General features: G+C 37.3%; 1 protein-coding gene across 6 annotated transcripts in view; it reads left to right on the forward strand.

Annotated features, from left to right (window-relative positions):
* Positions 1–14,010, forward strand: part of CLEC16A (C-type lectin domain containing 16A) — an 80,179-nt gene that overhangs the window by 26,370 nt on the left and 39,799 nt on the right. For all 6 annotated transcript variants that reach the window (XR_008731827.1, XM_055707892.1, XM_055707893.1 and 3 more), the window contains exons 12-17: positions 1,683–1,783; positions 6,013–6,135; positions 7,720–7,829; positions 8,332–8,376; positions 9,306–9,356; positions 11,597–11,725. Coding sequence is in view for 5 of the 6 variants with exons in the window: in XM_055707892.1 (XP_055563867.1) it covers positions 1,683–1,783; positions 6,013–6,135; positions 7,720–7,829; positions 8,332–8,376; positions 9,306–9,356; positions 11,597–11,725 (559 nt within the window). In the remaining variant the exon portion in view is untranslated. The remainder of the gene's footprint in view (positions 1–1,682; positions 1,784–6,012; positions 6,136–7,719; positions 7,830–8,331; positions 8,377–9,305; positions 9,357–11,596; positions 11,726–14,010) is intronic.

The raw sequence follows: 14,010 nt of genomic DNA on the forward strand, positions 1-14,010 counted from the left end.
TACGATCAAGTTGCTAGTAAAATAACAGAATCTTACAGAGTTAAGAAATAGATTTGAAAATAGTTGCCATATAGCCCTTAACATTAAAAGTGGTTTTGAAAAATTGTGTAAAAGTTGTTGACAGATAAATGGAAGACAGCACAGTTTGCAGTTAAAAGACTGCAGCTGTAAAATGTAAGTGAAGTTTTCCATTTCCCTTAGCCCTTTTACTGCTGTGAAGAACATAAAAAGAGAAAGTTTAATCAATTTTGGTGTAATTTTATGTTGATGTGCCTCACTACTGGAAAGTTTAAGCCTAAAGGCTTGTTTTAAATTCATTTCCTTTTATGATGTGCTACACAGCAAAGTTTTTTCCCCAAATGTGAAACCTTCATGCTATGTTGTACCTTCTGTTGCTTCTTTCTTATAGCTGAAGTCTTTCTGAGTCTAGCCTATATTTAGTCTGTATGAGGACCCGTTGATGAGTGGGATTCCTAGAAGTTGTTCCTGGTTCAGATTATTGCAACTGAGAGTTTGATAATGCAAATAGATGCTGTGAAGAAACATGTGGAATGAGTATTATCTCTCACTGTTGTAGTTGTATTTTTAAAGTTATGTAATCACAATGATGAGTTTGCAGTGAATGCTTTTTGTCTGCTAGGCCTGAAGATAGGGAAATGTATTTGTTTTTATGACTTTGGATGTTATTTTAATATATTTTATTTGGATGTAATTTACATAATGGAAGCATTATTTTTTTCCTTTTGCTGTTAAAAAAAAATACTTTGAGAGGTAGGAATTACCTCTTTTCAATCAAGGCTCTAAAATTCTGATGACTGTCACACTTCCTTGGTTTTTTTTTTTTATTGTTGTTGTTGTCTGGGCCAGTGGTAAAAAATAATTTAATTTCTACTTGTGCTCTGAACTGATTGGATGCAGGCCAGCTTAAGACAGGAGCCAAGTTGTGCTAATATCAGTTGATTCTCACCCATATCTGACCTGTCGAGATGGCTTCTGGATTAAATTGACTTTTCTGATCTGTTCAGGGTACGGGTGAAGGGTGAAGTCAGCACTGTTTATAGCCTTCCTGTGTATGCATTGTAGGTCACACATGCTTAAACCCAGGAAAACAAAGCTCATCTGCAGTCCAAAGCTTGCTTTTTTTGATCCAAATGTTGCCTTCTTGTTCATTTGTCTTTCCTATAACTGTTCGATGATAAAGTTTTTGATTGGTTGGTTTAGAAAACCTACCTTCATCCAAAGTTTCAGTGAAAACTGCTTTCTTGTAATAGTAAGAATTTAGTACTTGAGTCTTAAGGTAGGGGTTTTTTTATATATATGCAACAGTGATAGCAGCTACTTGAAGTTACTGATGTGTGCACTTAAAAGGAGCTGTATAATGCCTCTGCATGCATACTAAATGTGCTACAAACAACACAGTAAATGTGTGAACAATCAGTTCTTGGGGAAGTATTGTGTAACAAATCCCATTAAAACATCAGATTTAATGTCAGAATGTAAATACAAGGCATGGCTATAATCTGAGTATTCCTGAACATATTAATTTTTGTTTAATGCCTGACAATGTGCATTAGTGTAAATTTGCCTCTTCTGTTAGCTATGTGTAGAACAAGATAGTTACTAATTTTTCTGTAGACGTGGTGTTTGTCTTAAAACTGTTTTAAAATTACTCCTTTCCACAGGCCTTTTCTTGATATGGTCTATAATGCGCTGGACTGTGCTGAAGATGATTACTATGCCCTCTTCGTGCTCTGTCTTTTATATGCAATGTCACACAACAAAGGTAAACAAGTTTTTCTTTTTCCAGAGAAAACTGAATGAGACACATGGTTTTAGACAGGCACAATCTGTTGGTACTCTACGCTTATGCATACAACAGTGAGAAATTCTTCACATAGAGGAGGCAGAAATAAATATGCTGTAAGTAAAAACAGTTGCTAAGGATCACCTTTTTAAGAACAGTTTGGTAGAAAGCTTTGTGAGTGTCAGTAACTTGTATTCCATAGGTTTCTTGGAATTAGAATAGGATTATTGTTCCATTTTTAATCTCTTAATTTCATTTGACGCCCACTATATTCAATCTACATACATGTGGGATCCAGTTCTTTCCCACTTTGCATGTACTGTGATTGCTACATGTAAGCCAAGTATAAAATGTAAAACTTGTCCGCCTATGTTAACATTAAATCCTTGTATACTTTAAACATCTAGATCATACATAAGACCTGAGAAGTGGTTATGGAAGTCATCTATTGCCTTTTTCTGTCCAGCTTTGACAGTCCTTCAGTAATTCTTTTTACACTGCGCAGTTCCTCATCAACCTTGTCAGCCATTGTGCCATAATTGATGGAAGGCTTGTTTAAGTTGTCAGTGTTCTATGCCATAATACATCTTGCAAGGCTCCCATGGAGCCTGGACTATTTTATAAACTAGTAAAACTATCTTAAATGTGTAGTTCATTAGAATTCAGGCAGCATGAGAATATGTAACCTTTTCGAAGGAATGATTATGGTTAGCTTTTTTGTTGTTTATCTTTTTGTGCATTTTAAATATTCTTTTTGGAGCAATCATGTAAACATCTCATTCATGTGAATAATCATGTGTTTCAGGGATTGAGAGCTGAATTTATTTTCTGCTTATGAGGATAGTTTCTATAATATACTAGTAATTTAAATGAACTAACTGCTACAGTAAACTGAGCAAAAGAGCATCAGGTGTGATGGCATGCTTAAAAGTAAGGATTCGATTCTGACTTGAAGGTACCTCTGATGGACAAGCAGAGTGGAAATGAGTGTCTTGAGCGAACTAGCTAAGCTGAGCCCCTTCTGTTCTCCTCCATCCACTTGACAGCTTTATCTTTTTCCAGGAAAAATTGAATGCTTCTCTGAGATTATAATTTGCAGACATTGTCAGTGCTTTCACAGTCTCTTATGACAATAGATAATGATGCAACTATTATCACCAAAGATAGTACCACAGCCTTGCCATGCTCTAGCACTCTCTGACTTGCACCTCTTGATTTCCCACGCACCCCCTGCAACGTACCACTTCTAGAAAATATCTTTCTCCGAGGTACTTTTGAGCATTATTGTGCTAGAAAACGGTGATGTCAGGGGTGGATTGTCTTCTCTTAAAATCCATTCGTTGAAGCTGTGAATAACCAAAAGCATTAGCTGTAACTGTTGCAGCTTCAGAGTGTCCCTGGAATCTTTCAAAGTCATTGTAAATGACTGAGCCTGCACTCTAGGGTTGTATTTCTTAAGAATTCTTCTATTTAAGACCATAGTCCTTCAGCCCACTGTATTTCGTTTCAGTGTAATTGGTCGCTCTTCAATATCTTGTTCCCCAAAAGAAGTCTGATATCCTCTCTTGTTTCAAGGATCATTTGCTTACATCTGTAGAAGCCTGTAAATAGTGAGGAATGCAGCACATACAGCCTCTTGCTGCTTAGTTTCAGAAATCTCTGATGTTTATTTTTCACCCTATATCCAGGGTTACCAAGAGAAATACAACAGGAAATTAAATATCTACCTTCTAAGAGACTAAAAGTATCCTGGCCCTGAAACTGGAGATACCTTGCATGCACTTAAGGGGTCAAAATCTACACTTCATTCTTTGGTGGTCACATCAGCCCTTTAAATGAAAAATTCTTCAGGCTATCTGTACTCACTGGCTTTCCTTGTCAACAATTTACATTGGCCTGTGGCTCTTTGGAAGCTATTTTCCTTTCTCCCCCTATCCTTGACCCTAGATCTTAGTAGACAGGTGACATCCAGTTTTTGGTCTTCACTGTCTCTCACCAACCCACTCCTCTTGTGCCCTGTAAGAGGCTGCTTTCAGCCCTGGGGAACATGGAACCAGTGCCTCTGTGTCTTGAAGAGGAGGGGTTTTACAAGCTCCTGATTTAGTGTCCCTGTTTAATGCAAGAGCAGAATGTTCTTTAAAAGCTCAGGAGTTGTACAGCTGCTCCTTTCTACAGCAAATTCATTATCGGTCATGGAAGATGCATCAGGATTGAGTAGGAGCCAATGTTCGTATCTGAATTTAGTATAATGGAAGAGGTCTGTCTGCTTACAGACTTTCTCAAAGCATGGGTCAATGATCCTTTTCTTTTACAAAATGGCATGAAGGTCTCTGCAGACATCGAAAGGCCAAGTTATTTCCCCAGTTTCGGAAAGTAATAAATCTCTAGGAGTTGTGTGTCTAGGATCTGATTATCTGTTTACTGTCTGACAGATGGTAAATGCTCTAGTGAGCACTTGAATCAGTTCAAACAAACAGGTAATGAATTGGAAATTTACAGTGATTTCTTGTGACTGCAATACAAGCTTGTCCTCTCTACACCACAGGAAAATGAGTTGTGGTTTTCTGTTTGAGTATATTGGCTTTTCTGATTCTGTAGCTGGTCAGTTTGAGTTTTACCTTTCTCCCCCATCCTACTCATTCTGGCATGTGGAGAGGGCTACAACAGAACAAATTCAAAAAAATCTGAATAGCCCTACCTTAACCAAGAACTTTGGTTTCAGGCCTTGCATTCTAAGTCTTCTGAACGCATCTTGCTCTCTTGCCACTACATGTAGACACTGTTATTGAGGCTTTTTTTATCATGAGTCCTTCTGTTTGGGTACTGAGTCTGCGTTTTGCACTATGCTATTGAACATGTTTAAAGAAAATACACTTCTTTTTTTTTTTTCCACCAGAAAGAATCGTTTGTGTCAACAAAAAGAAAGAATCCCAAGAGGTGCACCTGCACAGCTAGATAGATTTGTTGCAAATTGTATCTGAGAGATCTTTAATCCCAGAAGGAGCCCTTCATATATGTTGCTAGATCATGTACTGTATCTCAGGAATGCAGAACTCTGCATCTTTGGCAGACAGACAACCAAATGAAAGATGCAGAGTATGAGTTCTTTCACCATGATTTCAATTTGGCTGCTTTGTTGAGCATCTGTGTGGTCTTGCCTCTTAGTCTTTTTTAATGTTTTTTTGCTGGTTAACAACCATGTCCTTCTGTGAGAGCTTAATTTGCGTATAGGTATTTTCTAAGAAATCTTACTCATAAGCAGCTTTCCTTTCCAGAAAGGAAACTGTAGCTCTTAACTAAGCTGTTAGTGTTCACAACAATCTCTGATTGCCCTGGTTCCTTAAATGCCTCCTTCACTCCTACACCTTTACTCATCATGACAGAGAACATTTGTATCACTGTCAATAATCTTCTAACAGACCTTTTATTAATTGTTCAAAATATGTATGCTTAGTGAAGAAATAAATTAGATATCACAGATCGTGTTGTTAATAGAGTTAACTACAAGTTCAGGGTTGGAAGAAACTTTAAAACTTCGGTTTATGGGGTTATTACCATTCTTTAGAACAAGAGCAGGGAGGTCCTCAGCAATCCACAGCTACGCTTTGTTCTAAGAGGTCTTAGAGTAACCAGTCTATTCTGAGAAATAACTTTGCTCTTAGGAATAGGCTGAAGAAAGTTGAGTTTACTTTCTTTATACCAGTAGTCAGTGAGAATCTGTGATTCATGATGGGGAGGGTACTAAATAAGAAGCTACTACTAACAAAAGAAAATTCCTATTCTTTTAAAATATATATGAACCAATCACTTACTACCAAAGCAGAATTTGAAATCAGACTTTTGTCTATTCCCTTTTAACTTTTATGTAACCTTTATGCTTTTCACACATATGGCTTGACTTTGATTTGATTTAGATGCAAACAAATAGTCTGCAAATTCCAGATGCAGCAAAATGGTTTGGATGTCACCAACCACTTTGGGATTGTCTTCACCCAGTAGGCTCCATTTAAGGCTGAGATTTTTTGGTGATACAAAAAAATACATAAAGGCTCCTCCTTTTCCTTGTAATAGAAATGCAAAACTAACTTGCCCAATTCTGTATTGCTAATTATAGTCTTGTGAGAAAACTGCTACGGTCTATTAAATACTTGCCTCGAGGTGTACTCCTGTTCTCTAATTCTCCTTTCTTCATTCATCCCTCACAAAAGGAATTGACCCAGTCAAGCTGGAGAGAATTCAACTTCCAGCTCAGCATGCTGAAGAGAGAAATTCATATAATCATGTTCTTGCAGAAGGGCTCATCAGGATAATGAATTATGCTGCACAACCAGGTATTGCTTTTCCAATATTTGTTTTCTTGCCAAGCTGAAATTTTTGATGACAAACCCCAAAAAGCTGCCTAGCCTCTTGTGTTTGAGAGGAAAACCTGTTTAACATGCTCTTCAATGAACAATAAGTAGATACAGCCTGTGAAAGCCAACTGTTGGTTTTCAGTGTTTGTTGAGAAACCAGTAACTGGATTTCTGCTGAATAGTTGTTTTTATACAGGGATCTGTTGTCTCAATTCCTACTTTGTGTCTTTGAATAAACAAAAATGATACATGTAGTGATTTCAGCCTGAAAAATGATCTGTGGCACCTTTGCTTATAAAAGTACTTCCAGTGGAGTAGTCTTGAAAACTATATGTAACCCTTTGCTTATAGCAGTCCTTTGTCTCTAGAGGTTATAGCAAATTTTCCTTTTTTTTTTTTTAATAGCAGATTGTATTTTCTGTTCTGAACTGTTTTGCAGAAATGTGTTTTTTCCTGACTTCAGCTTCTTTGTAACGAGGGATATAAGGCTCAGTGACCTATTCCACAGAAACATGAATTTTGTTCAAGCCACAGCTCTTCTCCGTGCATTTCTGCTCTTAAAACTTCAAATGAGTAGAACTGATTTTCCCCTGCAACTGAAACACTATCAGATTCTGATTGTCTGCAGAATAAAATCTAATGCTTGTTTGATTCACAAGACTGATCTTCAGAGTATTAACTTCTGCTGATGTGCCAGTCACAGATTAAAAGCATGTTTATATATAAAGAGTTTGTACATACTGCAGAAGGAAAGGGTCCAAGTTGAGATGTATTTATTTAAACAAAAGTGCTTCTGGGGAGGGGTGGAAATAATGGATTTTTATAAAGCTTGCTAAATGCTGTGTGGAGCATCTCCTTTTCCTTTCTTTTTAGCAGCACTGACCTTTGTATCTTTACTTTATGGCAGCATAGTGTTAACTTGTAAAATAGTAGATGGGAGTTGGGGTCAAAAGCTGTCTGTCTCTTGGGTATATGTCTTAGTATTGATCACTGAGCTCAGACTGTAAATTTCTAATATTTATTTATATTTTTTTTTTAGCTTTCTGAAACTATAAGCTTAAAATTGCTATGCATTCTTTCACTCTGACTTCTCTAGATTCTCACATCCAGGCTGTATCTGAATCCTCTGGACTGTGTTTTTTGAAGGAAAAGCTATGCCTTATTAGTATGCTATATACAAAATTTCCTTTGATCTTGTAACTTTATCCATGCCAAATGTCTGCGATTCTTTTCTAATTTTAGTGTAAGCCAACCTGTGCTTCAGACTGATAAAGGCATTATTTCTGGCTTCTTTTCTAATACTATTAATCTTTATTGCTTTCTTATTGCATGGTTCACTTTAAATTACTCTTCCCGTTCTTTTTTTTTTTTTTTTTTTTTTGTTTATACCCGTCGGCATTGTAAACCAGCATCAGCATTCATCTGTGTCAGATAGGGTGTGTATGACAGAGGAGCGAAGTTTGTAATTGCAGAGAAGTGTAGAAACATTTAACATCATCAGGTAATGAGAAGAGCAATGCTTCAACTGCTACTGTTTTGTATATTGAAATTTTCTTTTTGCAGATGGAAAAATCCGTTTGGCCACTTTAGAACTTGGCTGCCTGTTGCTGAAGCAGCTTGTGTTTTCTAAAAATGGCAGCATCATAAAAGATGTTCACCTTGCTTGCCTTGAGGTAACTATTTTCTTTCAAATTACCAGTCAGAGCATTACTTGTCTTCAAGTCTTGTAGTATAATTGAATAATTTATTTTGTTCCTGATTGCAATAAGCAAAAGTGTGAAATTTGAGCTTCCAGTGCATTTTTCCATTGGCAGCTCTGTGCGGTGAAAGTAAAGAATCAGTACCCCATGCTCTGTTCTCAGCTTTGCTGTTATCTTGCTTTTTAAATTCTTTTAACTTCTCAAGCAAGGTTATGTATAGTTCCCGCTCTGAAATTTGTGTGTCATCAGTCTCAACAGTGTAAAGAAAAGTGATTTTGAAACTAGCAAGCTCACATAACCTGTATTTTTGTAAGTGCAAGAACTGTGTTCTATCAAATTCTGGGCTGAAGGCTATGAGTATGGCAATATTAATAGTCTCTTCTGTATGAGGTTTTGGGTGGCTTTTTTTTAAATGTGACTTTTGAGTTCATGGTGTATTTACTCCCTGAAACACAGGTTTTTTTGTATTTTCTAGGGTGCAAGGGAAGAAAGTGTTCACCTCCTTCGTCGTTTCTATAAGGTATATATGCAAAATGCTATAGGAAAGAATGGAGAAACTACTTTACATCATGTGGAATTAGAAGCAAGTCTGCAGCCCGCTGTCTACACGGTGCCCAAGGCGGCACTTTTTTATAGATGGGAACTCCATAGTTGTGATGGAGAAATGAAGTGCTTTGTGGACTATTCCTCTCCTTTCCTGCCCTTCCTGTACCACGCTGACATATGTCACAAAAAGGCTGAAGTGTCACAGGGTTTGTTCTGAAGGGCCAAGTTAGTGGTCATGCTTTTGTTGCAACTGCTAAGTATTTCATGTAACAGAGCCACACTATTAGAACATTTCTGAGATTTTATCGTTGACACCTGTAGTGGCTTGACTGTGGCTAAATGCCAGGTGCCCACCAAAGCTGCTCTATCATACCTTCAGCACATCCTCCCTTTTCCCACGCTCAACTTGGCTCCTTCATTCCCGACTTTTCCTCCTCCTCCCCTTACAGAGTGGGGGTGGGGCTCAGCAATGGGGGTTTGGGCGGAGTGCATAACAGTTCATCTCTGCTGCTTCCTCCTGACGCTTTTCCCCTGCCCCAGTGTGGACCCACTCTTCCAGTGGGCTGCAGTTTTCCAGGAACAAAAATCTGCTTCAGTGTGGGTCCTCCACACACTGCAGTTCCTTCAGGGCATAGCCACCTGCTCCAACACAGCAGTGTCGATCCCTGCTCCACCTGGGATCCTTTCCTCAGGCTGCAGAGGAATCCCTCTCCCTTTTTAAAATGTGTTCTCCCAGAGGCGCTGCAGCCTGGCTGGGGGGCTGCAGGGGCACCCACCTCCCCTCACAGAGCCCCGCAACCAGTGCCTGGGCAGCAACACCCAGTACGTAATTAAACAAAAACAACCAGCGTGGCTCCATAGCCATAAGGATTCATGATATGTCCATATCCCTTTTTTTGAAAGGGAGAAGAAATTTTTCTGGATATGTTTGAAGATGAATACCGGAGTATGACAGTAAGTGACACCTCTTCTACTTGGCCAAATCCTCAAACCCAGATAGAACACAAAAGCAAGAGCTAGTACTTATTGAGAACTACTGAGAACACTGGTATATTTCTTTCTGGGAGTAGAATAACAAGATGTGAGTACTATTTTTTTGTCTCTGAGGAGCTGTGTCTACACCTAAATAAATAATTTATGTGAAATTTCACAGCTCTTTACTAAATAAAAGCCCATTACTTTTTGAAAGTGAGTATGTAAAAATTAATTTATCCTGAGAAATGAGACATCAGATTTTTTTTTTTTTCTGGTTATGGAGCACTGTGAAAATCTTCCTATATCTTTCTGAAGTCCAGCAAAGTTTCAGTTTTGAGTGGTGCCACTTTACTTACTAGTAGAGAAGAGGGTTCTAGGCAGTAAATATGTGGGTCTTTGTCTCATCTAGGAGAGATACAGCCTGTGCTGCAGTACTGGATATGGAAGTTTTAACAGATTACCAAACTTAATCTCAGACAGCTCATATCTAACCTGTAAACTTATTTTAAAACTAATTATCTGTTTAAATTCTTAGGTTAGAATTCAGATAAAAATACTTTGGGTAGTCAGTTAAGGTTTTTTCCACATTTATTTAATGAGCAGCCAATGGTTTTCTTTTTGAAAAAGCTCAAGCTACAGTCGGTGCGTTGCAATAAGCCTTAATTTGGGACGCATCTTGCACGTATCGTACCAGCCTAAATAATAGAAGTATTCAGTGAAGCATTTAATTTTTTAGTAGTTGTGTTACTGTGCTTTTGGTTTGAGAAGTCACATCAATACTAGCATCACTTTTATGTTGCAAGTTCAGTATACGTGTAGGTTTTTCTGTTGTATCTATTTCTGAGACTGCTCTTTTTTTTTTGTTTACCATAAAATGCGTAGCTACACCCTAGAACTTGAACTTTGTTTTGTTTAGAGTGCTGTTATTTGGTTAGATAGCAAATGATTTACTGGGAGGGCTGATTTAAGTGCTAATTAACACAAATGTCCTGTTGGATGACTTGTGCAAATAGTATGATATAGAGCTTCTACAGAGACAGAAGTATACCTGCTCTGTCCAGATGACTAATGAAAGAAAAAGTTGTCTTCATTAATGATAGATGACAGCAAGTTCAGAGGAGCAAGTAAATTGAGCACTGTAGTCCTTAATATTTTCACTTTCAGCAATTGAGTTTCCTTTTTTAATATTCTTCACCTTTATGATGTAAAATGCTGTTTAAACCAGCATACATTCATGTGAATTGCATCTGAAGTAGTTATTTACTTGTTACAAATTTTAGGTTTGTGTTCTCATTTGTTCCTGCTGTCTATGTAAATTTCTGTATCTTTCTAAACATTAATTGAATTTGTTAATTGTAGATGCTGAAGATTAATTGTTCTGAGGTCAGAAAAATTGGCTAAAGACTGTTTTTGAGTTTGTATGTGTGCAAGGCAGCAGTTCAAGACTGCACTGTGAAAAGTCTGGACCTTGTTTCAGCCTGTTGCTTCTATAGTATCTGACTGTTACAAAGTAGCCAGGAATGCTTCTAGTTACAGTTGGCTATTTTGGAATGCCCATGTGACTGCATTTTTCTTCCATGCAGAATATTGTACAAGCTGTAGGAAGGGTTTTTGTATGTATTAGCCATTCCAGCTGGCTTTCTAGCAAAAAAGCTCGTTTTTCCAGTGTGTGTGTGTGTGTGTATATGTAATAGAACTTGGATGAAATTGCCCAAAGGTACAGAAGGATAGATATTTCACCCATCATTTATTCATCAAAATAAACAACCATGTAAGGGAGAGACTCTGTTCGTGGCAAAGCTGAAAGGAATTGGTGAAAGTTAATGTGTTATGAGAGACTAGAGAGTTCTTGAAGAGAAAAGATAGGGGAGACTTTTTCTTGTGATTGAAGTAATTACAAATTTGAGTCAAAACTGAAAATAAAACCTGACAGACTTTGGTTTTTAGTACTCCTGAAATAGCTTTTCTTCTCTAATCTTTCAGAGTTCTTTCCTCTTTTTTTCAGTATAGAAGCTTCAACAGTGTGTTGGGGAACAAGGAGCAAATACAAAATAGAGATTGCATGTAAAGAGCTTAAAATTTAAGATGGATGGTGTTAAAAATTCTCAGAACTCTATAACAATTCCTTCCTCAACTTCACAACCGTGAATTGTATTTGCAAGTGAAGATGCAAATGCATATTGTTCTGTACAGTAATCAATGTTAAAATATTTTTATAGATTAAACCCATGAATGTAGAGTACTTGATGATGGATGCCTCAATCTTGCTGCCTCCAACGGGGACACCACTAACTGGTATTGATTTTGTGAAAAGATTGCCTTGTGGAGATGTGGAAAGAACACGAAGAGTGAGTAAGACTATTTTTCTTAGGTTCATTTATGACGGAATGATGCCAAAGGCTTAAGAACAGTTCCAAAAATACAGATGTTTTTCCTTGAAAGCTTGAAGCTTCTTGATAGGAAATATCATGCATAAAGTTATGAAGACTTGATGAAGACAGGCCTGTGTGTAGAGGATATAATACTTACCTGTCCCAGGTATAAAAACCTTTGTCTACAGTTTCTTGTGTATAGTCAATATGGCTTTGTGCCGGAGTTCTGTTTTTTAGGCTGTAGAGACATCTACATAAAAAGACATTTTGATGATACTCATTAATACATGACCAGTTTCCTTTCGTGATCTGCTATTTCAGTCCCTCTTTCATTATATTCCTGTAGTAGAATCTCCACTGGAAGGCTGGCTGGCTTAATGCTGCTTGTGTTTCTAGACGTAGCAAAAAATACAGTTCTGCTCAGCAGTGCTCATCTTGCTAAAGTAATTCATGATAGTGTTCTTGAGAGTGAGGAGAAAAATAGCAAAATATCTATTTTTATGACTGCCACAATTCATAGAGGTGATAATGATGTTATTCACATCAGTATCAGCACTCTTGGAATGATCAGTTCTTGGCCCCTGTTGACAGTGTCCTATAAGCATTACAGTGTCAGTAACTGTTAAAAGATATATTACTGCACAACATTATTGTTTGCAAACTACTTTTGTTCAGGTAGCTTTGCATTTATGTGTATGTGTAAGTATATTCAAGTACTCTTGAAGAAAACCTGTATTTATGGGAATCTTCTGAAAACTTCTCAATTCCTTACTTATTAAAAGTCACATAATTTTTGTTATCACAGCAAGTTAAGTTTGATAAAGTATTGTGACTTGACTTTAAAAGTGTTGTTCTTGAAAAGCAAAAATGCTTCCTAGAATTCTCTCTGAGGCTTTAACAGAATGATACTTAAAAATGCACATTAATGGAAACTGACTGCTCCATGTTTTTTTCATGTGCTAAATAATGAATAACTTGGCTTCTGTTGGTTGAAATTAAAAAATCAATACAAATATTCTGTTAATTTTTTGGGATGAAAAGATCTTTCTCATCAGAAGAGCTCCCAGAATGTTTCCTTGTTGGTTCTCCTTCCCCTGATCACATTGTGCTAGAAGTTTTAGTGCTATTTTCTTCCAACTAGGCTACCTCTCTGAGGCTGAATTGCCATAACAGTATGCTGAACTTCAGGTGTATGCTGTGACATTGCTGCTACCACTTAACCTGCTGAGGCTTTTTCTTTTTTCTGACAGTTTCAAATGGGTAGTGATTCAATTCTGAGCATCCCATGGTATGATTCTAAAAACATTCTCGGGTTTTATTTCACTAGTAAGTGAAGAAGTCTCATACTTTGATTATATCATGAGTTCTTAGCTGTTAGACATCAGAGCTTTTTAGGCTCTCACTTCTTCTTTTGCTATAGAAGGTCCCTTGAAGTGGCAGTTCTTTTCCTCTTAACTTTAGAAGGAACTCTCAGAAATCAGATCTTGAGTTGTCAAAGGCATATCTCCTAAATCCAGACAGGCAACCCCTCTGACTTAAAACATGAAAATGACTACTAGTTGTTGGGTTGCTTTCTGAAAACAGCTGCTACTGCTTGATCAAGCCTTCTGCCCAGAATCAGATGCTCTTTTGAATTGTTGATAGTCCAGTTACTGCTTTTCGGTTGCATCTCTTCTTCTGATTTCTGTAGTCCTAAAGATGATACTATTTACCAGTTGCCTAGAATAATGCAAATTCATTTACATGCTTATTTGGGAAGTAACAAACAATATGGGTGTTGAACTCTGCACCTTTGAGCACACAGCAAGCAAAGAATTTGAGAGAAGGTTTTGAACTACCTGCGAGAACACTATTTCATGGAAATGTAATCAGATACTGATAGGTTTCCCTGCAAACTGCTATTTCTTTGTGTATGGTATGTATATATCAGTGAAGGAGTCAGTGCAAAGTATACTTCATCATAATGTGTAGCTCTTTAATGTAGATAGTAATTCATATTTGTTCCTACTTAACCAAGAAAACAGAAGTCAGCTGAAAAAATTGTAGTCCACTGAACTGCTCTGCTGTTTTATTGAGATCTAATAAAATGTTACAGGAAGTCACAAATTGCATGTATTTGGATTTATATTGCTATTGCTAGCAGACTGAGGGGTATCGGTCTTATAGGAAGCACAGTGTAGTTCCTTTTTCATCTGATGTTCTTACTTTTTTTTCTTGCAAAGGCTAAAGTTCTAGGTTTTTTTCCTACTCCTGTAGATAAT

The sequence above is a fragment of the Falco cherrug genome, chromosome 4 (assembly GCF_023634085.1).
Source record: "Falco cherrug isolate bFalChe1 chromosome 4, bFalChe1.pri, whole genome shotgun sequence".
NCBI lineage: Eukaryota > Metazoa > Chordata > Aves > Falconiformes > Falconidae > Falco > Falco cherrug.